Below are 26,747 nucleotides of genomic sequence, written 5' to 3'. Positions count from 1 at the left end.
AGACCCATGAACTCATAATATAAAATACCAAAAGTATCGGGTGATTAATTGATCTTCAATGCCAACGTACTTAATATATTTGAAAAACAATCGTTTAATTCAATGAAAATGAATGACAAACCTGAAATATTTAAAAAATTGGTCAGTTTCATGAGTTTTTTCATTTTGTTATACGAGGTAAATAGTTTACCGACTTATTATATTTATAAAAATTAACCTAATATCAATTTAGAATGGTTGAATGAGTAATTGATGTTAATTTTCACTTAGAAATCAATCTTTGATTTAAAAAGTAAAAAACAAGTGAAACTGAAATTCTAAATTCCTAGTCATACCCACTTTTACCTCTTTGTCACTTAAAATTGCAAATTTTGTCATTAAATAAATTCTTTCATAAATAAGTTAAAATAATGATAATTATGTCTTTTGGGAATAACTTTGAGCTAAGGCACATAGGGAAAAACAAAAGTTAGTAATAGTTACAAAAAATAACACCTCATTCAAAATATTAACCTATTATAATAAATTATAGAATTATAAATATAGCAAAATATATTAAATAGATTACGTTTTACTGTATTTATAATTTTTTTAAAAACAATATACATAATAGTATTTTTTAAATTTGAAAACGTTAAGTTGAAGGGAAAGGAAAATATACATTTCTATGTTTTATATCATTTTGTTTTTCTTATAAGTGATAAATGATAATATTTTTCATATTTATCTCCCAAGTTATTGTAGTAGAGATGGGATGGAGAGTTTTAAATAAACATGGAGTATAACTATTGTTGGTTCTCAAAATTATACAAAGAAGATAAAGAATAATCAAGCTTTTAAAAAATGAAAATAACAATAGGTTGGCGCTTTATTGAGAATTGTTAGTAAGTCAAGCAGTTGATGGCAAAGTAAGAAGAAAAGATAGCGAAGCTTTCCGTTATATGTGAAAAAGAAAATTGTGGGAAGGCAGAGGCAGTAAAGTGGAGTAGTAATTGTAGTGTGTAGTGTGTAGTGTATAGTGTAGAGATGAAGTTTTTGTAGATGATGAACTTCCAATAAATTACAAATTTGTAAGTCATAAAGTTGGAAAAGTAATCTAATAGGTAGCAACCATGATTAAATAGCACCCTATTCAAATTACTAAACAATAGGTCACATCACAGCCCTTTACATCCACTCCAAAATTAATTCAACCCTACTCAACTATAATAAATTATATTATACAAAACAAAATGGCCTCCATCAAGTCTTAATGTTCAAAAGGTACTTATTAGCTCGGTTGTTATACCGCCATCTTTATATGATCTTTTTTTACTAGAAAAGAACGTGTCATATAATAATCGAGATTTAACTTCTATCATATGTCAACCTCATTTTTTTTATCCACCTCAAATATCTTTATATTGGACTAAAAATAATAAAAGAAAATTAGATTTATTTATTAAACATTGGATGGTGTATTAGTTAAGATCATCAACTAATAATTATATCAAATTTGTTATTTTTATAAGCTTTTGTTTATAGTAATTAAACTATTATAAACTATGAAGGTAGGGCAATTAAGGAGAAAAAACAACTTCCTGATAATAATTTTAAAAAATGGTAAAAGTCACCCCTAAAAGCATATAAATATGGTTGTGATTATATCTTGATAATAATTGAACCTGTAAGTGTTGAAATTGAAACTTGAAATTTATAAAAACAGTAAAAAAAAAATAGACCCACAGATAATAAAAATAAAAATTTCAAATTTATATAATAAGTAAAATTAATAGAATTATGTAAGTTGGATGATTCGATTTTAAAACTGGGATAAATTAAAGATTTTCATTTTTAATTTGGTTATATATATTTTGCAATTTGTGCTAAAAGAGAACCAATGTGAATGAATCGTTGGACAAAATTGTAAGGGATGATCGTTGATAAATTCCTAAAATGATTCAATTATAGTTTCTAAAAAACCTAAACTGAAATGGGTCTATATAAAAGTGATTTCTGACCCAACACGAGAACCACTTGGTGGGTCGTACCACTGAACCACAGGCTTGGAGTACAGCCTAAATCACGATGGGCCTTACAAAGCCCACAATTCAAGGTGGCTTATTGATTCCCGAGCCGAGTTCAATTGGGGTTTTAACAAGGGATATGAGTGGAGGCAGGCCCAGTTAATATCGAGCCCAAGAGGTGAGACCTGAGGGGAAGCCTAAGGAAGGAATATCCTAAAGATAAAAGATAAGGGAGCATCAATCCCTTTCTTAAAGGTCGCTCTCGAGGTCTCAGTGTGAAGTGTAGGTTTGACCAAAAATTAAAAAAAAAAAGAAGAGAGAAAGTACTTAAAATGAAGCTAAAGAGTAAAGAGTAGAGACAGATCCATCGCTTTTAGGAACCCTAATTCTTCTTTAACACAAGTGGATGTAAGAAATATATCTTATGAAATCATAAGGTCACGTGGCCCCCCTCTCGATTTATTATTATTATTATTTGGGTAAACAAAAAATAAATTCAATATGCGATATCTAATTGATTTGTTTAGCTATACATTACTTTTTAGTTTTTGAAATTTATTCTTTTACTGGATTTTATTAAACGATAGTTAAATTTAAAAGTAAAGTCACATGTTTCATAGTTAATAGTAAAATCATATGTTCCATAATTAATCTTTCTATTTACAATACAAAATATTATAGGACATACTTCCACCATTACAACTCATGAAATGTACTCTCCCAATTGTAAAATATTAATAAATCCAGTTTAAATCCTACCCAATCTCTCTGTGTTTTGACATTGAATCAGGGGATTCAACCACCAGATTACAAGCACATATAAGAAATTGTAAAGTATGTATTTAAAATATTTATTAAAGTTCTACATCATGCATCCCATAAAGATATCATATCAAATAACCTAATAATATAGTTGAACAATACATGACAAATTTTATGAATTTGTATTATGTGTTAGCATATAAAATATATATTCTTTCAAGCCCTAGATCTACAATTCATAAATTAACAAATATTTGACATCTCTAAAAAGTAGCAAGAATAATATCTCATGCATAGTTTATATGCCAAAAGTAATATAAAGTTTTTTTTAGTGAGTTCAAATAAATTAAATTATGACAGAAGCTATTGTCAAATAAAGTGGTACTAAATATTGACCTATATTTAACACGCTTGTCAACGTGTTAAAAACATCTATCTAATTTCGTTCATCTTTTATACATCTCGTATCTAATCATGTATTGAAAAATTATTTTAAAAAATAATGGAGTTTGTCACGTGTACCCAAATATTTTTAACAATATTTGGAATACATTTATATTTGAAATACGTTTATGTTTGTGGATCATGTTCAAGTCACAAAAATAATTTTTTTAAAAAAAAATTATCATTTGACAAAACTATGACATAAGATAATGGTATAACTGTACTTTCTAACACATTTGAATTTTATTCTTTAAGAGTATGTTACCTATTAAAGATTATAGTTATTAATATGTAATAGTAATATATGTTAAAACATTAATTGTGGATATTTATATACTATACCACATTCACTAGGGTATAATCTTAGATTGGACGATATAATTAACATCAAATAGGAACATAAACAACAATAACGACAATAAATTAGTAAGTTTATTATTCACTCACAAACTCTTAACTTGTTGTCTTAAACATCAAAACATGTGTTGCACAAGCACTACTATATCAATAAGTCACGTGAAAGTTATTGCATTTTACCTGTGGTTAATTCTGGCATCAACACAATAACTTATTTACCGATCAACTATTCGACTTTACAATTATATTTTAATAAACAAATGCTGTTACTTTTATATAAAAATAATTTACATAATTACATTATTGAAAATTGAATAATTGTTTTTTTAAGAATGGAAAAACGACAAAAAAAAAAAAAAAACCCAAGAATTTAATATAGAAGATTGAGAGTATAAGCGAAGAGAAGGTAGTCCAAAATTTATATATGGGAGAAGGACGATGGAAATGAGACATCCTTAGTTGTGTTGAAAAGAAAAGAAGAGGATATGAATAGAGTTAGAAGAAAGTAAGGATTACTTGAATTGACCATACATTGTGGCTTTAAGGGTTGTAGGGTTTTATGATACACATTAATACACAAACTAACTTTAATGCTCTTTCTTTTGGATTATATATAATCATTAATGGCTCCATTATTATGACCAATTCTTATGAATTTTGCACTCACCCCATTTCATCCACCTCATCCATCCATTTTTAATACTCACCCCTACTTCTTTTCTTTTATTATTACTATATAGTTCTCCTCAAAATAAACCCATTTTCCAACTTTATTTTACGTTATTAATATATGTTAATTTGCTCCATTTATACGTAATTAAAATTTCCAAACTATGTCGAAAAGCATGTGAGATTGGAGTTTTATTTTATTATTCTTTTTTATACAGTCAAATCTAATAATAATAGATTCTTATAATCTATCATTATAAATTGTAAATTTTACTATATTCGTATATTAATATTTTTGAATTTAATTATTATATTTTCAACTCTAAATTTGTTTCTTTATTTGAGTGGATTTTATGGAATGTTTTTTTTTCTTTTTATAATTGAAATCATGACATGTTTATACATAATTTTCTTTCTCTCTCTTTTCTCCTCAGTGACTTTTTTTAACTATCTCAAATTTTATTTGTTTTAACTTTTTCTTCTTCTAATTTATTTACCTCCTTCTAACAATCTTTTTGCCATCAAGTTTTTGTTCAGTTTTAGAGTTATTCTACATAAATTTTTTTTTGTCATTTTCTCCAAATTTGTTATATTTCAACAATTTTATTTCTTCATCTATCAATTTTCATTGTCTCTATTAAATTTCTCCCATTTCTAACATTTTTTTCCTCTTTCAATTTTTGTTCTAACTCTCAATTTTCTCTATGTATTATTTTATCGGTCTCTAACTTTCTTCATTCAAACCTATGCAATAGTTTTAAACATGTTAATATTTGATTCTATAATATTACAAAAAGTTAAATTTAATTAAAATTATCATCATTATTCGATAATTCAAACTTCAAACTACAATAAATTTTGAGATGTATTCTTATAATATCTAATAAATATAAACATAATTTAAAATTACTAAAATTACAAAACCAAAAAAGAAAAATGATATTATGGAAACCATCCTCAGTAAATGAAGGCAGGTGGGAGTTAGATGGAAAAGAAAGGAAGAATCTACCCACAGCTATCCAACGTATGAAATTGAACTTAAAATTGAAAAGAAATATATGTGTATATATAAATGATTAAGTTAGTCAAATGTTGAAAAATAACAATAATAATTAAAACCCTTTTTTTTTCCTTTGTGAAAAAAAAGAGAAAGAAAGTAATATTGAATAATTATTGGGTTTAGAAACTAAAGAGAGAAAAAAAGGGGTGCATTGGATTCTAGTACATCCACCAGTGAGTGAGCTTCTTTTGGCTCATAATTACACCCAATGCGCACCCTCACCTCAACCATTATGCACAAATCACAATGCCAATGCCCTTCTTCTCTTTCTCTTAATAATAATTTTCATAAAAGCCTATGCTATATATTTAGCCTTTTAATGGTAAATATTATTTCAACCTACCGAGGCCTCACAATTCAAGTAAAACTTAAAACAATGATAATAATAACATTTCTTTACACATATATGTACATTTGTCTTTAATCAAACCCACTCATTCAATAATTAAGATATTGATAATATATATTCCTAAGTAGAAGCTGAAAATGTTGGGAATCCTTACGATGTATTTATAGTTCTATTATTTATATCCTCAAAATAAAATTAGATCTATCTCCCTACCCCTACCTCTAATTTGTATAATGTTAACCTCTTTTATTCTCGTTTCTGCCAAGGTCAATGGGATTTGTCAAGAAGCTACCATGTCCTAATTAATCTTTTATTTGGAATTAGTATATCTTCGAAATAAATGTTATATGTTGCATTATTTTAAAGTTATTGTCCATGTTCATAGCTATTAATTATCATTGGATTATATAAAATTGATATCGAATCTATCCATATCTATTTATTTTCGTGTAGTTGAGATTCTTTTTCAACGGGGTGAAACATTTTGTATTTAAAGAAAGAAAAAAAAGTAATGCAAAAAATATTATGTTAAGTAAACCAAATTTAAAGAGGTTTGGGAGTTTATTTTGCTTTTATGGTTAATTAAATTACTTCATATGACATTTTAATTTGTTTTATTTAAAAGATGTAGATGAGATTTAGCTGAAAACTTTCTTTTAAATACAGTTTAATTGATTTTTGAAAAAAATAATAATTGAGTTTACGTAAGGGTTAAGTGAAAAATAATTCTATCCATGACCCGTCTCCAAAATTTCAACATAAGGATTCTCAAACCAATCCCTTACGTGGAGATTTTTGTGGCAATTGATAAAGGAAATTGATGGCTGCTCATCTTTCTTTCTATCCTAATTGAACCTTCTAATTTAAATATAACTTTATTGATAGACATATGCGACAACAAAATAAAAACAACTCAACTAACATAAATTTGTACTATAGACTTTAAGATTGAAGGATTGTTTTCCAACTCACATATTATATTCAAAGTTTTATCAATGTCTATTAGTATCTATATGAATAGATTCTAAAAGTTAGGCATAGTTATAAATAACTTTAACAGTTTTATCATTTTTACAATAATTTTTTTAAAACAAATTATAGACACTGATATGCTATCGACGATAGATTCTAAAATTTTTACTATATTTTGTAAATGTTATGATTAATTTTATTATATTTATAAAAAAGCTTTTTAAAATTATTATATATAGTTGAGTTACGTTCGTTTTGATAATTTTGCATGTTTGTTATGAATGATGGAATGTTTTTGAACCTGTGTTATTTTAAAAATGGAAAGCTGTTTTTAGTTCAACCTGGAGGGGGGATGATCTTCAAGCCAAACACCAAATATGTTGGTTTCACCCTTTGTTACACGTCAGAATGTGAGCAATGAGATTATAATTTTATGGACAAAATGAAAAGCTTAAGACAAGCTCGAATATCACCAACAAAGGCTTCAACTTTGTTGTTGAAACAATTTCCAATCTTCAAGTAAGCTATAAATAATCAACAAATATGTTTCAACCCATAAGATAACAATAGCATCAACCACCTTAAAAATACAATACTAATGAATTTTAAAGCTTTTTGCATCAAAAATCATAGGTCTGCCATCGAAGTTATGAACAATGGCTCCAAAGCCCATTGCTCCAATTATGAGTTACACCATTTGGAAGCTTATAGCAGTTTGATACAAACATAATCAATAATAAGAAAAGAGGACATTTGAGATCGTGACAAATTCAATCTTAATTCTTTGAGTAGAATACATATCCATCTTTTAAAAATGCTCCCAAGCTCATTGGATAGTGTCAAACTACTCCCAAGCAAAACTCTATTTTTCTATTTATCTTAGAGACTTTGAAACCCTGTAAAGAAAATACAAAATTACCATATTTTGGTTCATATACGATGGCACACGGAAGCATTTTCTACAAAAAAATTCACTAGTTTGACTATTTTTTATATTTTAAGTCAGTAAGTGAATGATATAATATTAAATTTACTTTCACCTACAAGTTTAAACTTATAAGTTAATTGGTAATTTAAGATGAAATCAAAGCTGGTGGTCCGAAGAGATCGTGAGTTCAAGTTCTTAGAGTATTATAAGTACCTTTCTAATTAAAACATTTTCACTTGGTTCGCCCTTCTCTTCTTTCATATCATCATAATGTTATTCCAATGCATATGAGTGAATAGAAAAGGCATAATTAACAAATATCAAATATGGCTATGTTGATGCTAGTTGAAATTACGTTTTGTATCTTTCTTTTTTGTTTGGTCAAAATAATGTTTTGCATTTAAAATGCCTATTTGGACTGCTATAAATAGATGGCTATGTCAAACGAGTGCACATGTCCTAAATTTAATATACCACCAACTACTCAACACAAATAAATTATTTACATTTCTATTTACAAATAACTAATCACACACACACACACTACGTAGATATTTGTCGTTCGGCACCATATTAGATTTTTTTATAAAAGAAAGATCAAATGATTGTACTTAGTTTTACATGATTTGTGTCCTTTATAATATATATAGTGCAATTATATTGGCTCTCTCTCTATATATATGTGTGTATTATTTTTCAACATCAACTTCATATAATTTTGATTTTTTTTAAAAAAATTAACTTGGTTTGTTAGAGTCAAAGTAATATATATGTATATGTAAGGACCAACCTACCATTTTACTAGTCAATGGATCTCAATAATAGTTGGTGTGTACTTCAACAACCGCACATGTTGAAAATAGCATTTTTAGTGAAAGACAACCACTTCTTCTTCCATGTATTTTGTTTAACCATTGCTACAAAACTATTCTCATTATTGGAAACATTCATTACCATAATATTACAATACCCTTCCTTCTCTATTTTAGTTTATTAACTAAATACATTCTTCTTCAACATGTTTCCATTTTTCAAACAACTCAAACTCAATATAATTTTATTTCCACATTCAATTGCTTACTGCCATATTTAACTCAATGCTCAAACTAGTTAAGATAATGTGTATTGTTTCAACTCTTTTTAATTATGTGTCATAACACTTTTCAAGTAGTTAACCTGATTTTATCACTAATTTGATTTCCTATGTTTAGTTTATAAAATGGCTTTTATTTTCTCATTTTCTTTCTCCTATAAATTCCATCCTGGTTAAATAAGAAAATGGCTGTGAATAGAAAAATATTGAAACATGAGAAAAGTAATTTTTATATATTTTGTAAATAGTTTTAATATGGTTCTATTTTTAAAAATCTATTACCCTTTCTCTTGTTTTATATTTTGAAATTTAATTAATGTTTTAATTATTTTAAAGGAAAAAAAAAGTACAAATGGTAGGTATGTAAAATAATTTTTTTAAAGAAATAGAATCACTATTAAAGGAGATGAGAAAATAAAAATATCACCAAAATATATGTTTCTTTCCTAATAAAAATGGGTAAATAGTGCTAGAAAAAGGTGTTGGAAAGAGGTTGCATTTGTATCAATACAGAACGTATCTATTATCTTGATATCTTTTCGAGTCTTTTAAGTTTGGCATGATGTGTATTTAATATTCAAGTTTTAAAAATATACTTCATTCAATCTCCATATATATAAAAATAGACTTATTTTGTTCTTAGATATGCACTATTTATTTTAAATAATTAGATAGAATTTCAAATTAATTGAATAATTTTTAAATATCACTTCTTCCTAACTCCTCTTTTATAATTTTAAATATCTATAATTATTTTTTAAAAAAGGAGTTTATTTTTACAAATCTGGAGACGAGGGTCGAATTAAAACTCTTTTTAACCAAAAGAGAATTATTTTTTCTTATCATTAATAGTTATTTATTTATATATATTTATTACACACATCCATTGTTAGTCAATATTAATGCGTGCTCGGTCATCCATAAGAAGTTTCAATCAAAACTTGCAAAAGAAACAATAATAATAAAGTTATAGATATATATTTATGATGATAGATAAAGCAAAAACATCTAAAACCAAGTTTATATCCACACATTCACAAAAGAAAATAAAAGAATAAAATAAATGTTTTTTCCATTTATACTTCCATTCACGTGAAGGGAATTCTTTCTTTCTTTCAAAAGCACAATCGTTTCCCTGATATTGCAAAAGCAAAATATATATATTTTTGGAAACTCTAAGTTCCTCTTATAAAATTTCAATAAACTCCCGTCAACTTTGAACACATTTAATATGAATATTGGGTTCTCCATTATCCCATCTTCCAAAAATAAAAGTGACTAAAAAACTTATTGTTATTACGAAAGAAGAGATGAAGCACCAATTTTAAGATAAATAAACAGGATGAAATGAGAATATAGAAGGGGGAAAAAGTAGAGAAGTTTTCGTAGAAAGAAAGTGAGAAAATGGAAAAGGAAATGGAGTGAAAGGAGAGGTTGGGGAGAAGCAAGGTGGCAAAGCAGAAGGAGTTTGTGGAGGAATATCTCAAAGAGGAAGGGGGAGAGTGGGTCCCGAAATGAGAGGTGTTGGTGGGGTCACGTGCCTAATAGCATCAATCTTCCTCCTTCTTCCTTCTTCCTTCTTCCTTCTTCTTCTTCTTGTATTTGTAATTTGTTATTTGTTATTTGTTATTCATGCAACCACGCGCCACTCTGCTGTGCCCCTAAATAGTGACAGATAACTCACAAAACACCCTTCCTCGAAATCTTACCTTTCCATTCCAACCAAAAAACAAAAAAGTATCCTCTTTTTCTCTTTGAGGAATTCAACATGTTTAACTCTCTACACTTAATGACCTTAATTAATGAATTAATCTCTAGAACTAAATACTTTTTACCACATTCTATTTCTGTCTTCAACTACTGAATCTTCTTCTTTTGTACTGTTGGATGAATCTTTCTTCACTTAATTCACTAACCACCCATCAAAATGCTTCCTTTTTTAAGGAAATTTTTTTGCAATGGAGGGGACGGATTTTGTTTTGTTTTTTCCCCCACTTTTTTTTCTTTTATTCTTTTTTCATGTGGGTGGTCGAGGGAGTTTTATGAATGTTAGTTTGTTTGAAATTGAATATAATTTGGGTTTGAAGAAGGGGAAGGAAGAAGAAAAATAAAAGAAAAAGGAGGGATAAATTAGTGAGAAGGTCGAGTGTGTTTGGTACTCCAAGCTTTGTCTGTTCCTTACTTTCAACTCTCTCACTGCAATTATTTTTAATATATCTATATATATATATATATATATATGTTTTATTTTTCTCCTCTCTCTAAAGATCAACCCTTTAAAAATCAGTTCCTTCCTCACGGTACACAAAACCCAACCCAAACCCAAGATGCGCCTCTGTCTCCTTCTTTTCCATCTTCTTCAACCTTCTTCCTTTTCTTCTCCTATTTACTTCTCTTTTTTGCCTATCTTCTTTATGAACTAATGCTTACAACAGATTTTGTAGATTGGTGTTCTTTTCCAGAATGGACTTTGGGGTAGTGGGGTTGGATAGTTTTGTGGATTCAAGTGATGCCCCTTCTCCTCACCCTGCATCAGACCCTGATACTAACCTTAAATCTCTTGGATCTGCTTTCTCCAAGCAGGATAGATCTGGGTTTGTTGATGATGACTGGAGGAGCTCCAAGATTCCTAAAACTGAAACTGTCTCTGCTTCTTCCAAGACAATGCCGCTTCATCAAGGCTTCCCTTTGTTGAGATCTAATACTTTGCTTTCTAGTGATGGGCGTCAAAAGGAGCACATGCTTAGCTTCTCTTCAGTTAAATCTGAGACTTCCTTGCAAAGTAAAGACTCTGACCTGATTTCGAGGAATACCCAAAACTCTATTTTTCCTTACAATCAACAGAAATCTTCAGTTTACTCTAGAAATACAGGTAAATGATAGCTCTGTTTCTTTGACTTTCATTCAGTTTTCTGTTATTTTGTTCCACACGTCTTGAGGTCTGCTTGAGTGGATTGCCATTGTCTTTTATTGATAAATTTACATCATGAGATGTGGTGTTCAATCTGTGGGAATGGCTGAGTTGCATCTTTGTGAGAAGTGGTGGGGTTTGTTTATTTAGCTTTCTTCCCAACATTCATTTTTGAAGCGTGTTGAGGATAACTCTAGTTTCCATGATTCGTTTCTGGGATCGGTTTGGTTTTGGTGTAAGTTTCCAGTTCCTAGATTAGAAACTTAAAGGAAAATAATCGCTTTAAAACTGTTGAAGAATCTGAAGAGGGTCCACAATATTTACCAAACCTTGTTTGTTTTTAATAGAAACATCAGCAGTGAGTCGAGGGTTTTGTTGGTGTGCAGGATGTGTTTCTGGAAGCTATAGTAGCATGCATGGGCCTGTAGCTGGGATTAGAGGACCGTTTACACAATCACAATGGATTGAGCTTGAACATCAGGCATTGATCTACAAATACCTCTCTTCAAATGTGCCTGTACCTTCTAATTTGCTCATTCCCCTCAAGAAATCCCTCTATCCCTATGGCTTGACTTGCTCTTCGGCTGGATCCTTGCCTCCAAACACAAGTAAGTTTGTTCTTTCTATTTAATATATAAATCGATTACTACATTGCTTTTCAGAACTCTGCTCTTTGTCTTTGTCTGTCTTTGTTTTCTTATTGCTTATGGGGTTGGGGAAGGTGTGTTCATAGGCATATGCCTGCATTTTAAACAATGGGAGGAAGATTTCTGTATTTTTTTCAACCATTTTCAAAAAGTGATGTGTAATGGAATTGATTAAATATTCCATGATGTGAAAAAAATCTAGAAGTCTTGTTGTGTTTTTATCCATCATCACATGTTATCTAGTATTATTGCAAGAATATATGCTGGTTTTGGAGCAGAATATATATGCTTAATGCTTTTCCCTTTTTCCGAGTTGTCTTTTGTCTTTCTTTATTTCTCTCTCATTCTCCATTTTTCTGGTGCGTTTCTTCATCAATGTACTGTAGGGTGGGGTTCTTTCCATTTGGGTTTCTCCGGCAATGCTGATCCTGAACCTGGAAGATGTCGTCGAACTGATGGAAAGAAATGGCGGTGCTCTAGAGATGCTGTTGCCGATCAAAAGTATTGTGAAAGGCACATAAATAGGGGCCGCCATCGTTCAAGAAAGCCTGTGGAAGGCCAGACTGGCCATTCCGCCCCTGGGACCACCAATCCAACAGCCATGGTGGCAACGATGTCCACATCGTTGTCATCTACGGTGATGCCCAGCGGCGGTGCATCCAACAACCTCCCTATCATTCAACACCAGCTCAAGAGTTTGCATCCTGTTGCTGCTTCCGATCCTGGTGCTGATGCCCCTGTCAATAGGTGACATTTCTTCATTCCACACAACAAGAGCTTCATTTCTATGTTTTGATCTTGATAAGAACAAACTTGCATTCATCAACATGAATAACAACAATGAGAATTCAAACTCTTTACTTCCTTCTCCTCCACTTTAATGCTGATGGTAGACCCCATGGTTTTATCTTTGCTTTGTGAAAGTGACTTGTCATCTTAGTTGAGACTTAGGATTCCTTTTCCAGGAAGATAACATCATATTGCTATCATTTTTAATTACTTTGAATACAATAGTTGGGTTAAAGGCATCTTGATTAAATGGCATCCCCATTTTAATGGGCCTCTGGCTATCATGAACTCGGTTATGTATGCTTTTCTTTTCCTTTTGGGGTAACTTTCAATTTACCTTTTTTCCTGTATATACATTTGCTTTAGGTTGCTAAACAAAGAGACTGTGTGTAGCAGAATCCAAGAGTCTGGGGGCCTCTCAATGATGTCTTCCACTGTCAATCTCATGTCATCTAATGATAAATCTGGTGCAAAACAAGAGATTTCAATAGGAGAATCCACTCAATCTGAATTTGGACTTGTTTCCACTGATTCCCTCCTAAATCCTTCACAGAGAGGATCTTATCCCAATCCCAAAAACTATGACTCTTTCCTGATCTTCAACGACCAAGAATCCCAAGACCAAGACCAACATCCACTTAGACAATTCTTCGAGGACTGGCCCAAGGACCAGTCTAGTCGCTCGGTCATGACTTGGCCTGAAGAATTCAAGTCAGATTGGACACAGCTCTCCATGTCGATACCCATGTCTGATTTCTCCTCATCATCGTCCTCACCAACACATGAGAAGCTAGCTCAATCCCCTCTCAGGCTGTCTAGGGAGCTTGAGCCAATCCAGATGAATTTGGGGGTAAGCAGAAATGATGGTGAGCTAGTTCAGAAGCAAGGCAATCAGATAACTATGTCATGGGGAAGTTCAATGGGGGGTCCTTTGGGAGAGGCATTAACAAACGGCAGCAGCTGTGTGAAAGCAAGCAAAGTGCCACCATCACTGAACCTCTTAGCCGAAGGATGGGATGGCGGTCAGCTTGGATCCTCACCTACTGGTGTGTTGCAAAAGGCAACATTTTGCTCCCTTTCGAACAGCAGTTGAGAAAAAAGCAGCTCCACGGGGGGGTGGTGCGTGCTACTGGCTGAAGCTCCTTAAGCTCCTTTCTTCCTTTTCCGTAGACAGGAGTTTTCATTAATATTCATAAAGAAGGAATGCAAAAAAGAAAAAAAAAATGGTGAACAGAAAAAGATTGAGAAAAATGGTAATGTCGGTGGAATATGTGATTGAATCAGAAGTTGGGACCTTTTTTTTTTTAATTTGTTCCATTTCCAGCTCAGTGTAATCTTCTTTTTATTTTTTCTCCCCCTCTTTTTTCCAACTTATTTGTTTGTTTGTTTCATTTTCTAAAGTATTGAGTATTGACTTATGCTTAATTCTAATTCAAATAGGGCATTCACTGTTTTTTCTTCCCCTATCATGTGGGTTTGTTGGTAAATCTACAGTTTTGTGAATTTGAATGAAAGTTATTGATGCGTTTTAGCATTTCCTCCCAATGCCAATCCCAATCCCATCCACCATCATTCTTCTGTTTCTGTGTATAATAAATCTCCAACAGTAAAATGGAAGCAGCAGGGAATGTTGAGAGGAAGCAGCAGGGAATGTTGAGAGTAGAGTTTTGATATACAGTCTAAGAAACTATTTACTTGTAACAATCTTCACACGATTCTGTTGTTTTGAACTTTGAGATTCAATTCAATGACAGTTAGTTCCCCATAGGGAAATCCCAAGTAATTAGTTGAGAGATGGAGGAAGGGGGTGGAGGAGACAGATGGGAAAGTGGAGTAGCTTTAGATCGGGACATTGGCAGAGTCTGTGGCTGTGTGTGGTTGCAGAGAAAAGAGAAAAATGTGAGAATGTTTAAGGTGGTGGAAATTGGAATAAGCATTTGCAATTGCATGGTCTTTTATGATATGAATGAGTGTTGAAAAAGGAAGAAGAAAAATGGGTTAAGGGAGAGGGTGAGTTCTGAGTTTGGCAGACAGGAGACACTTCTGTGGGCTGTCAAGCAGGCAGAATTCATCAACATGGGCCATACTTCACCAACCTGGACCCCTCTTTAAAACACTTTACCTTACTATTTGGCCCATACCTTTTCTCTCTTTCTCTTGTCTTGTTTCCTTTGTACTTCTTCTCAAACAATTATACATCTCTCTCTCTATACATATAGATATAGCTTTTTTCCTTCTAAAATTTAAATTTAGCTAGAATAATGGATGAAGAAAATAGGAAGCAAGCAATGGAAAAAGACAAATCCAATTATAAGACAATACAAGTCATGTTTTTAAAGTACTATGATAATTTTTTCGTTGACAATTTGGGTGGGAAGAGTTTAAACTTAGACTTAGGTTTAAATTGTAGTTCAAATTCATGTTAGTTGAGTTGTTCTTTTCTGTTTTGTTTTTTTTTCCATGTACAATGGTTATAGATATGCTTGTTTTGAAGGTGAATACATAAGGCCTAAGTTAAACTTTTGACCAGGATGGGGGATCCTACCCCACTGTTGGTCCTTTTGTTTTGGCTTCTTCTTAATGAAAGTTATGCATTCTATAAAAAGAAAAAAACACAATAATTACAGTTTTGAATAAAAATGAGTAAGAATCAATCAACATAAAATCCTGAAAGTTCAGATCTATAGCAGGCGCCATGATTCACCCATTTTTGAGTCAAATTAATAGTTTCATCCCCAAGATTGAGAGGCCTTGTAGTTTTTTGTCTGAAGAGTAAATACTAAACACTTACACTGTAATAGTATTGACCATAACTAAATAGTTTATGTTTAGTAAAAGGGGCACAAGTATTTAAAAAAAAAAAAACTAGAAACAGAAATCCACATTTTGGATTAGTAAACCCATAGTTTAAAAAACTAAAAAACTCAAGATCGAGAAATTCAGCAACTTAGTGAAGTTGAAAAGAGTAAAGTTTAGTCTAATCTTGAGTGAAATTAATGATTTAACATTCATTCAAATTAAGAATTGAATCAATCAAACAAGGCGTCACTTTCTGTTCAACTTATTCTGGGATAATGTGCAATTATAAGCACAGATGAATGGATGATGATAAAATAAAGAGATGAAATTTATCAAAACCCAAAGAAAAAGGTAATCCTAATTCGTAAAAAAAGAGCGCGTAATTTCAGATAGAGGAAGAAATGGAAGAAGAAAAAGGTGGAAAAAGAAGGCTCAGACACGCACAAACGCTGTCATCAAATCAAGTAAATTCGAAGGTCCGTCTGTGAATTAACACAGTACAGTATTCAGATTCGAGAAATGAATTTGTTTGTCATCACTGCCTCATTTCCACAATCTCCTACCAATTTCTTTTTCCAAAATTTTGAAACACAATCAGATTCTTAATCAACCAAACCCAAAACAAAATTAAGAAATATACCAAACTCAAACAGAAAATGAAGAGATATGAGAACAGATTGCATCCCGCGCTTCCACTTCTGCAAAACCCTAAATTCAAAGCGACAAATATATAGCTGAGATCTAACAAAGTGGGCCGAAAAGTCCAATTTCTTACAAATAGTGGGCCGAAAAGCCCAATTTCTTACAAATAGTGGGCCGAAAGCCCAATTTCTTACGTTTCCATTGACCTCATGTCAATTTGTTGACCCATGGTTTTCAAATCACTTGGTTAAAGTTTTTCGAGTAATTAGGGGTATCCATACCAATAAAAAGGTGAGAAATACAAGTTCACATAAATAACAAAATGATAAATATGAATAAACTATCTTTCATTGGTGATAAACTTAAATGATGGATGTGTTATTTTTATTCATCCAACTCAATTACATGTTGGTTGTTCAAACATTTATTTCAGTCGCTTTTAATACGTTCATAACTATTAACTGTACATAAAAAATAAGTATGTGTTAATTCATTATTCACATCAATGATGCAACACTTCGGAAATAATACTTCCCTAATTATATCTTAAAGGCCATGCTTTTCAAACCACTTGTCTTGAAATGGTAACAATAACCAAAATTTGCTTTTTCTTTTTCTTTTTAGGAGTAAATACTTACTTATAAAACCATTTGTCTTGAAATGGTCACTAATAACAAATATTTGCTTTTCTAATTTTTTTTAATAGTAAATACTTTCTTTTTATAAGTAAGTGGTTAAATATGCAAATTTTCAAGTAGGCAAACAATTACATTTATATCAAATATTTAGCGTGATTGATCAAATCATAATATTAACTAATCCAATCACTCATATATTACTCTTTAGTTACATATACTCTACTAAACTTCTAAATTTGACGATCGTAAAGATACAAGACAACAATACTAATCATATTAAGAAGACATAAAATTTGAAATAATCACAAATTATTTACTACATATAGAATTAAAGTAAGAGTGAAGTAAAAAAAAATGAAGCTTATGACATAATTTAAACCCATACAATCTTAAATTTCGTGTTAAGTAAGAAAAGTCATGGTATTACATTAAAAGCACCCACATAAAATTGTTGTATAAAACTTGATTGGTTTAATCTTTTTCTTTTTCCTTGCACTTAACTCCAAAATCCTTAGCTTTCAGCTCATGCCATTAACTAATATTAGTTCAAACATTCAAACCGAAGAGCCGCCAACTCATGAATTATTCTAAGCCTAATCCTTTGAATAATTGTCCCATGCATTATTCTTGAAAGTGATCCATTGTATTTTTATTTTGTTTTGATATATAGAGACCTTGGTTTCAACGTAATATATATATATATATATATATATAATTTTTATTTGATAAGGGTTTTAATTAATTCCTCCACCTACCATTAATGTGGACTTCCCATTACGCTTCAACTCTTTACTTCTTTTTTATTTTCTTTTGGTGTTTTGTGTGTGGTGGCTCAATGTATTTTATGATTTAATATAATATTATTCCATTTTATGAATTTGGAAAACAATGCTTCAAACGTTAAATCTCCAAACAATGCCTCTTTTTTTAAATAACCATTTTAAATTGAATGAGTGCATGATGCACCATGGAGCTTTGGTTTTACAAAGCCTATTGGTCTATTCGTAGTTGAAAATAAAATCTTTATATATTTAACCAATATTGTTTGGTTCTTAATCCATTTTTTCTCTATTTGTCACTTATGTAAATGTGAAAACACCAATATGCAAATCAAAATTTGGTGTTAGAGAAATTTAATTTCTATATAGATATGAGGTGTAATAAAATACATAAGGGCGTTACTTTAAGAAACAAAGAAAAAAAGAAGTTAAGAAATATAATAAAATAATGTGTATATATGGTATTGATGAAATGAATTAAGGTGGGAGTGAGAGATTTTTATTGATTTGGAAGAGGGCCCATTTTGATCTGTTTGTATCAATTTTCATGAGCATTTAATTGGTCAATTTAGGAGGATTAGTCTTTTGTTATATATATTGATCTTTCCCTTTTGAAGTGAACATATTTTGAATTTTCCATTATCAAACTTTTCACGATAAATATTCTTAATTTCAAGTTTGCATATGGTAGCTTTTTTTAGTTCACACTTACTTTATGATGTTTGGTTTTAAAAGTTTATATAGAACAAAACTCAGATCAGCATCAAACACTTCTGTAGAGATCAGTTCCTAATTTCTTTTAAAACCATAAAAAAAGGGGAAATAGAATGATATACTGAAATAAATAAAATACAAATAAGAATCGCAATCCAAAATAAAAACAGTATTATTTAAATTGGTTTGGGATGGCAGAAAAAACCAAAGCGATTGAGTTGTGGAAACGAAACTACATTCCACGTTTACCGCCCAAAGTACTTGAGAAAATATAAAATATTAAAACCCCCATCCATTCCTTCAACAAACTCCTTATCAAAATCGCCTTTTCTTTCCATTTCTCTTATCAATTATTAAACAAACAAATTCCCTTCCTCTTCACGTCACACCCCACCAGCTACCATTCCCTTTTTTTCTTCTCTTCTTCTTCTTCTTCTTCTTCTTCTTCTTCTTCTTCTTCCTGCTCTCCCTTTTTAATCCCACTGTATGAGCCTTCCCCTTTTTCACAATTATCATTTTGATCTTATCATCATCCAATTATTGTTGTTATTATTAATATGAGTACTCGTCATAGAAAACTCCTTTCCCAAGGAAATATTATTCCCCATCATAATCAAAATCCCCCAGGGGTTTCCAAATTCCGGGATTTTCAAGCCCTTGCCTTACACTTACACTCCTCTTCTATTTACAAAAACCCAGATGGCGCTTCTCAGTTCGACCACCTAGTTTCTTCTAAGATTCCTCCACCGCCCTGCCGCCTTCCGCCTCCCTGCAATAATGCTGTCTCTGCCAAGGAGGAGCTGGACGATCCTTTTCTCCTGGCATATAAGGAGTGTACTAAAAGTGTTAAAAATAAAGGAATTAATAACGACGTTGGTGTTGTGAAGAAGAGTAAGTTTTTGTTTGGACGTTTTTCTTGTAAGACTATTCATTCTTGTGATATTACTGATAATAGTTTCTTCAAGCTTCCTAGAGATACAATTCATGTCTCCACTTGGAAATAAAATCAAACACCTCCATACTTAATAAAATATTATTCACCTTCTATTGTCAATTACCTTCTTTTAAGTCTTATGTTAGCTCACAAATATACGTATTTCAAATTTGTTAGATAAAATATTTGTCTCTTTAATGATTTCTTTGTGTTCAAGATGCTGTTCATGATAAATACAATTTAATGGCATAGTTTAAAAAAATGTTAAATTATAATTCTTTTAGGAAAAGAAAACTTAGGCCTTCACAACTCTCCAAAACCCAAATTTATTTTTGTGCATCTTATCATTGTCTTTTTTTTTTTTTTTTTCTTTTTCTGGAGTATATTGCAATTTGTTTTTTGAGACAGTAAATTTAGTAAGTTGCTTCAGTATCGGGTATTAAAAGAAGCACTATAATACCATCTTAGTGAGTATATACATTTGAGAGAAATGTACGTAACTAAAATAGAAATGCAACATCTACATGTTAATTACGTAATATTTGTGTATTTTTCTTTTTGCATTAAGATTATTGTCATTATTTAATTAATTTTGAGGAAGTAAGGAGTTGAAGATTTATTGGAAATATATCTTCATTTAAACTCACAATAAATAAATTCAACGAACTTTAAAATTAAAAAAAGGAAAACATCTACCGTATTAATTGTTTCGGCGGTCGGCCTCGGCCTAGCGGCAATCATGGGCTGTTAAATTCTTGAGAGCATGTGATTGATGGGCCTACTTAGTAGTGGGGTCTTTGTAGTGGGCTGGCTTTTGGAAAGGTAGGCCCATTAGTGATTAGTTGAGGACAAAAAAAAAAAAAAAAATCTGGCTTTCATTGTCATTTAAAGTTTTAAACCAACGCCTTGGGGGCATTCACCTACCAAACTTGGTCAAAATTCTACTTTTCTAAATTTGAAACCAAGTGGATTTCATTGTATGAGCTGATGCTTAATCTATCAAACTTGATGTTATTGCTACCATGTTCTTCACACACACACACACACAAAATATATATTTATATTCAAAACAAATGTGGTGAAACTATTTAAAATTCTCTTTTTATTTTAAAGAAAATAAAGTTAAGCGTAAACCTATATTGTTTTTCCTTTTCTTTTCTTTTGAAAATTATGTGTTGGTGTGAGATGAACAAGGGATAAACGATTGAAAACGCTCTTGAATGATAACCGTAATCGTAAGAAATGTTAGCATTTATTTATAATGAACCATCTTTTTTGCTTCAAATAATTTAAAAAGTTGCCATAATTGTTTTTTTAAAAAAAAACATGTAATGTAATCTAGAGATGGTTGGAATTGAGAATTTAGGAATAAAATATAAATATATATTTGCTTTCGTATGGTTTAAATCTGTTTAGTCCAATATAAATAAAAGGTGAAGTTTGAAGCATTTATCCACTTGTGAAATGAGAGTGATGTTCTACCATCAAACTATATTTAAGGATATTAATCAAATTCTATTGGGTAATCTGACAATAATAATTATTAAAAGAAAAGAGAAAAAAAAGGGAAGAATTAAGGGCCCAGTTAAATGGAAAAATGATGAGGCTTCACAATCATTTAAGGCTCCCTCAATAATTGAGATTTGAGAGAGAGGATGGTAAATAAATTAATATATTAATGTTCAATTTGGGGAAGAAAATAATGCACATTATATATCAGAAAATTCATAATATTGGAAGAAAATTAGAGTAGAAAGCCAAAACTTAATTAATGATAATATGAATGGGATTATTTTTAATTATGCTGTGGGGCTCTGGAGAATTAGAGAAACACACCCTAATAATCTTGATTATAACTTGCAGGTGAAGAAATCAACAGAAAGACACTGTTTTTCTGCCCTAAAACTATAATCAACCTTTTCCCCCTTGATTTGATGTCCAATTTTATTCTTACCTACCATAATTCTAACAAATATTTACAATGGAGTGAGTATTATAGTCAATAATTATAGATACAAGAGAGTAAAAACCGTAACAAAAAAATTAAAATAATAGTTAAAACTTCGATTAAAGTCACCAAAATATGAATGATGATGTCACATCCAAATATTCTTTATTCAACAAAAATTGTTTTAAAACACTGTTCTATCATCCCATCTTATTTTTAATTTATGCTGGAGGAATAGTTTAAATAGTAGATAAGAGAAATTAAAATTTATAAAAAGATTTAAAAAATATTTTGAACTAATTAATATCTTTTTCCTGAAAAAAGAAACCAATATAATAGTTGGTTAGGGAAAGATATCATGAAATCCAAATTCCATGTAGGTAATTATTAATGACAAAGTTCTTTTTTCTTTTTTTATTAAACGATCCTAATACAACTTAAATATATGGCTATTTATAGCCTAAAACAAAGGAAATGGAACTTGAAATGTTTAAATTCTAAATAGTGGTGAACTAAGTTAATATCACTTTGGTTCCCTCTATCTATTTTGAAGTTTACTGTTATAAAATTTGAAAACATATTCATTCATTTTATTTTATTATTATTATTTAATTAATTCAATAAATATTTAATTTGAGGGATCAAATTTAATATTTTACGATTTAAAAGCTAAATGGAGTTGATGAAATAAATAATTTAGTTCATATTTGTATATGGGAAAACATCCCAAATAATTTAAAAGTTATATTTCCTTCATCATTACCGCCTAAAACTTCCCAAAGTAACAATTTGTAAAGCTTTTTGAAGTGTTTTTAATTTCATGTACTCTATAAGTTTAGTAATTTTTGATTTGTCATCTTCACCCACCACTAAAAGATAAAGAGTTAAACGAGTTTACTTCTTTTTTCTTTTCTAGTTAATTAATTCTTATGAGAAATTTAAAACTCCTTTATCCTTTTAATTGTTCTTTAGTAGTGGCTGGACATCAAATGAACATGACATTTTCAATGTGTAAATAGATATGAATTTTTTACTTTTATTCACACTAATTTTTAAATTTAAAGTATATACCTAAAATTAAATTAATAGAATAGGAGTTATCTATCTTCGAATTAAAATTAACTTAAGATGTGTAATTAAGAATTACTAAAAATGAAAAGAATGTAGAGAAGCGTGAGTAACTGAAAACGAATTAAAAATGTGATCGTAAAATGCAAAAACAACACGAATAATAGAGTTAGGATTAAACACTATGAAACATATTGAGTTTTGTTATATAAATCGAATCCAAGAGGTTAAATCTCAAATATGATAAGTTTTTGAAAACAATTCTTTATTATTATTTGAAGTAAGTTAGAGGTTAGGTGGAGTAATAGTCCACAATATGTATTTCTCAAACGACATTGTATTTATAAACATCGTAAACAAAGAAGAGAAAGAAAAGGAGGCCACAAACACCTCTTCTTCTTTCTTTTTTTCTCTCTCAGTTGGGATACCACGATCCAAATTAAAAAAAAAAATCAATGGGGTTATTTCTTAAAATCCTACTCAAATAGAAATCATAAAATTGAGCTCAAATTCCAAAAACCACCCACATAAATGTTCGAAATATGATAATAATTACTGTTATTACACTTTCAAACATATAATTATTGAGTAATCAAACTTACACGATATTTAATTTAAAATTGAGGTAATCAACAACTACTGATTTAAGGTAGAGGATGTAAATATCCAAAAATACATCACAACTAAAAATAAAATTTATAACTATTCATATAGTGCAAAAAGTAACACAACACACACTACTATTTCTGCCGGCCAAAAGAAAAATAATTAAAACAATAAAATTAGTATTAGTCGTTTCATAATTTGGCTCTATCTTACTCACATATTTTCTCAAAAAAAAAAAAAAACAATAAAATACAAAAATATAAATGATGCTTTTAAAAAAAGAAAGGCAACTTTATGATTAAATATTGGGAAAATATATATTGATGGGTGTAGTAAAGAAAAATAGAAAGAAACCAAAGTTTGGTGGAGAAGAAAAGAATGTTATTATTGGGGAATTGTTAATGCCATTAAAACTATGCGGGGACTATCCAATGCACCTTATTGGATGAATGTCTTTAACTTCCAAAATCTACTTATAAATTTGGTGATGGGATAAAAAAAAGAGTGATGTTTCCATACAAAAAGTCTATAAATAATATTAAACATATACTTTTAATGGATTGGGATCAGAATTGGGGTCATACACTTCACTCTTTTTTTTCAATTTAAATATAATATAATCAAAACTATGATCGGTTGGAATAGTCGTCATTCTTAGAATTATTGAACTAACTACTATACAATTCTATTTTAATATTTCTTTTTAAATCTTTACGAGAAAAAACAACTATTTTGATCTCGTCTTATCACCTCTTTTAACCCATAACTTTTATTTTCAAATAACTTCAACTTACATGATTAGTGGTGTTAGCAATTTTAATAATTTTAATCATCAACCACTACTCTTAACAACAAAAAAATGCAAGTTTATTTATTATCAAAAGTTATTAAATGATTTGTTCATTTGAAAATAAATATTTTATTGATACTCAAATAACTTATTAAATGATTCAAATTACAATATATTTTAACGTTTAAGGCTAAAATTATAACGTGGTCTAAGTTTAGAGAGTTTATGGTCCAAATTGATATGATTGAATAAGTTTAAAGTTAAGATAGTTTTTTCTAATTTATTCTAAAATTATGCATTATGTTTAAGGAGGTTTAAAATTTGCATTTAAGTACTTGAGCAGTCAATCTAACTAAAGATTTTTGAGTCAAGTAAACACGTCTCATTTATCTATAGACATTTATTTCTACAACGAACATGATTAGTACTTCTACATATAAATAATGAATTGAGTTACTTTTCTAAAAATATATTTATAAGGTAATTGTGGTTTATCTTGACCAAACTTAAAAGAATTTCAAATCTTCCAATTTTAAATTTGTGTACTTTCAAGAAATTGGTTTGGTTTATTAGTTAAAGCACACAACCATATAGAGATAAGAATAGTTTCTATCCTTCCACTTTTAAAAACCTTTGCCAAACTTATTTATGAGCTAAATCCATATTCCCATACCATTTCTGTGAAAAAAATAGTATAAAAATGTCTAAATAATTGATCAAAATCACTGACTTTAAAAAAGAGAACTAGGATTGCTTTACTTTTTTTTTTTTTTTTTAATAAAAGATATTATTTTAGTTATGGAGATGAGATCAAATTTCAAATCTTTTAAGAGAAAACACATGATATTTTTTTAAATACTATTTTTATTAAATGGATGAAAAATAATATTTTCTTCAATGAATATGGGGTGTAATAGGTTGTCTAGTTGAATCTTTTTTTGGCTCGAATAAAACCCTAAAGCCATTAACCACTAATTTGTTTGTTTATTACGTACAAATTGAGGTCCCATATATCTCTAGTTAGTGCTCTTAAAATTAATAAGAAACAGATAAAAATAATAAAGTTTATAAACTGCTTCCAGCTCTCTCATAAAGTTTACATGGACGTCATAGAGAAATTAGATTACATTTTACCAATAATTGCCTCACAACATATAAAAATAGGGTTTCACTCATCCTTTTAAACAATATATAATGAATCTCTCCACCTTTTCGTATGTATCGTAATATCATTTAAAATGACAACTGTGCAACCGTACATAAACTAATACCATATAGAGCTTAGTAGATGGAGATAATAGACATTTCACAGTTTCATAATTATAAAGTTCATAAATTGTGTCACCTCGTGAATAAGGCCTAAGTTTGTTTTTAGACATTATTTCCAAAAAAGAAAAAGTAATAAATTAAAAACACTGTTTAATAGAATATAGAACAATAGTGTAATATATTGGCCCCATGCATCTCTAATTTTCAAGCAGATTTGCTAAAAAGGAAAAGGATTCTTTGTTATGAATACTCCATATATATATAAACAAGAGGAAACGGAAAAAGAAAAGAAAAAGCTTAATTGATTAAGCATATAGGCATTACTAATAAAGCTAGTGTCGCCGAACTTCTTTTACACACTATTAGTTGCTTCAAAAATAGCGTAAAAACCCCACCAATAATATATATAATTATATATTTTTCTCTAGCAGCTTCTTCTTCTTTTTTTTTTTTTTTTTTAGTTTACAAAGAAGAGAGAGAAAGAAGAGGAGAGAGCGAGAGCGAGAGAGAGAGAGAGAGAGAAATTGGTTGTTGATGATCTTATAATATAGTACGTGTTGATTGTGTTTAACAATTAATAATAAGGTTGTTGTTGTTGTTATTAAGGATATATTGATATTGAGATTGAGATTGAGATTGGGAGATAGTTGGGGGTTTTTCAAAGGCGTTGTAACCCATTTCTCGTTGGTATTGCCGGAAAATTAATACTTGTCTGCTGCACATTAGTTTCCGCCTCAGAATTGTGTGTTCTGTCTGCAGATGATCGTTTTCTGTCCTTACACGGTTCACTTCATATACCGTGAACCGCAACCGGTTCGATAGCTCCCGGTTTTCTACTTTCAGCTTGTTCACCAAGTTCCTTAAGTTTTCTAAGTGCTTCTGTTTACGCAAACGGGACCGCCTCGCTGACTCCCGGTTTGACTCCATACGCCGTCTTTTTCTCTCGTCTACCACCTCAACTTTCCGGTCCGGTTCAAATGGACCGGGATCAATCGCTTCCGGTTCATCTGGGTTTTCGGAACTGGAGCTGGACATCACTGGGTTCGGTGACTGGAAAACGTCCAATAATCCGGTTGGTTCCGGCATCTGGAACAAAGCGGGGAAGAAGGCGTGGTTGGGATCATGGCATTCCCAGGGCGTGGAAGCAACCGGAAATGGGTTTTCAAGCATGGACTCGTAGGGTGAACCGGTGGGAGAAGTGGACAGCATGACGACAGGATAAAGAATTTTGAGAACAAGATAAAGGAGGAGAGAAGGAGGAGAAAAGGGAAGAATTGCAGTGTAGAGGGCTTCTATTTAAAACTGGAACAGCTGTGGTATTTTGGTAAATGATGGTTAAGGGTTGAGGGTGATTTAGTAATTGAAACAAGATTAGATATCTAAGTGGCATAGTAGTGGAAGTGTGTAAGCGCGCTTTTCTTTTGGCGGGACAGATGGGTGATATAAGCCAGTGGGACCCTGGCATTGGTGCCATGGCTGATAATATTACCTTCGTAGTGAAGAAACAAAGTTTTTGTGGGGTCCCACAGTCCTACACGTGTCAACCATCTATTCGATCCTAACGTCACACCCA

At 30.5% G+C, this 26,747-nt stretch overlaps 2 protein-coding genes and 1 non-coding gene across 4 annotated transcripts; 1 reads left to right on the top strand and 2 right to left on the bottom strand.

Moving 5' to 3' along the window:
• The first annotated feature begins 10,891 nt into the window (after window positions 1-10,891).
• On the top strand, window positions 10,892-14,521 carry LOC101216004 (growth-regulating factor 1). Of its 2 annotated transcripts, none has more exons than XM_031887837.1 (4): window positions 10,892-11,512; window positions 11,899-12,159; window positions 12,585-12,945; window positions 13,354-14,521. In XM_031887837.1, the coding sequence occupies exons 1-4, from the start codon at window positions 11,104-11,106 to the stop codon at window positions 14,078-14,080; spliced, it is 1,758 nt and encodes a 585-aa protein (XP_031743697.1). In that variant the 5' UTR covers window positions 10,892-11,103; the 3' UTR covers window positions 14,081-14,521. The 2 variants fall into 2 exon arrangements, with proteins under 2 accessions (XP_031743697.1, XP_004143409.1); XM_004143361.3 differs by having other exon boundaries at window positions 10,896-11,512; window positions 11,938-12,159.
• Window positions 14,522-16,213: 1,692 nt separating this feature from the next.
• Window positions 16,214-16,330, bottom strand: LOC116404861. The gene has a single exon (XR_004217958.1). It is a non-coding gene; the product is annotated as a small nucleolar RNA snoR126 (small nucleolar RNA).
• A 9,411-nt stretch (window positions 16,331-25,741) lies between these two features.
• On the bottom strand, window positions 25,742-26,383 carry LOC116404518 (bZIP transcription factor 2-like). The gene has a single exon (XM_031887045.1). It carries the CDS (start codon window positions 26,381-26,383, stop codon window positions 25,742-25,744), a length of 642 nt encoding a protein of 213 aa, XP_031742905.1.
• Window positions 26,384-26,747: the final 364 nt, after the last annotated feature.

Source organism: Cucumis sativus, chromosome 6, assembly GCF_000004075.3.
Source record: "Cucumis sativus cultivar 9930 chromosome 6, Cucumber_9930_V3, whole genome shotgun sequence".
Lineage (NCBI taxonomy): Eukaryota > Viridiplantae > Streptophyta > Magnoliopsida > Cucurbitales > Cucurbitaceae > Cucumis > Cucumis sativus.
This window is presented reverse-complemented; position numbering and strand designations above follow the sequence as displayed.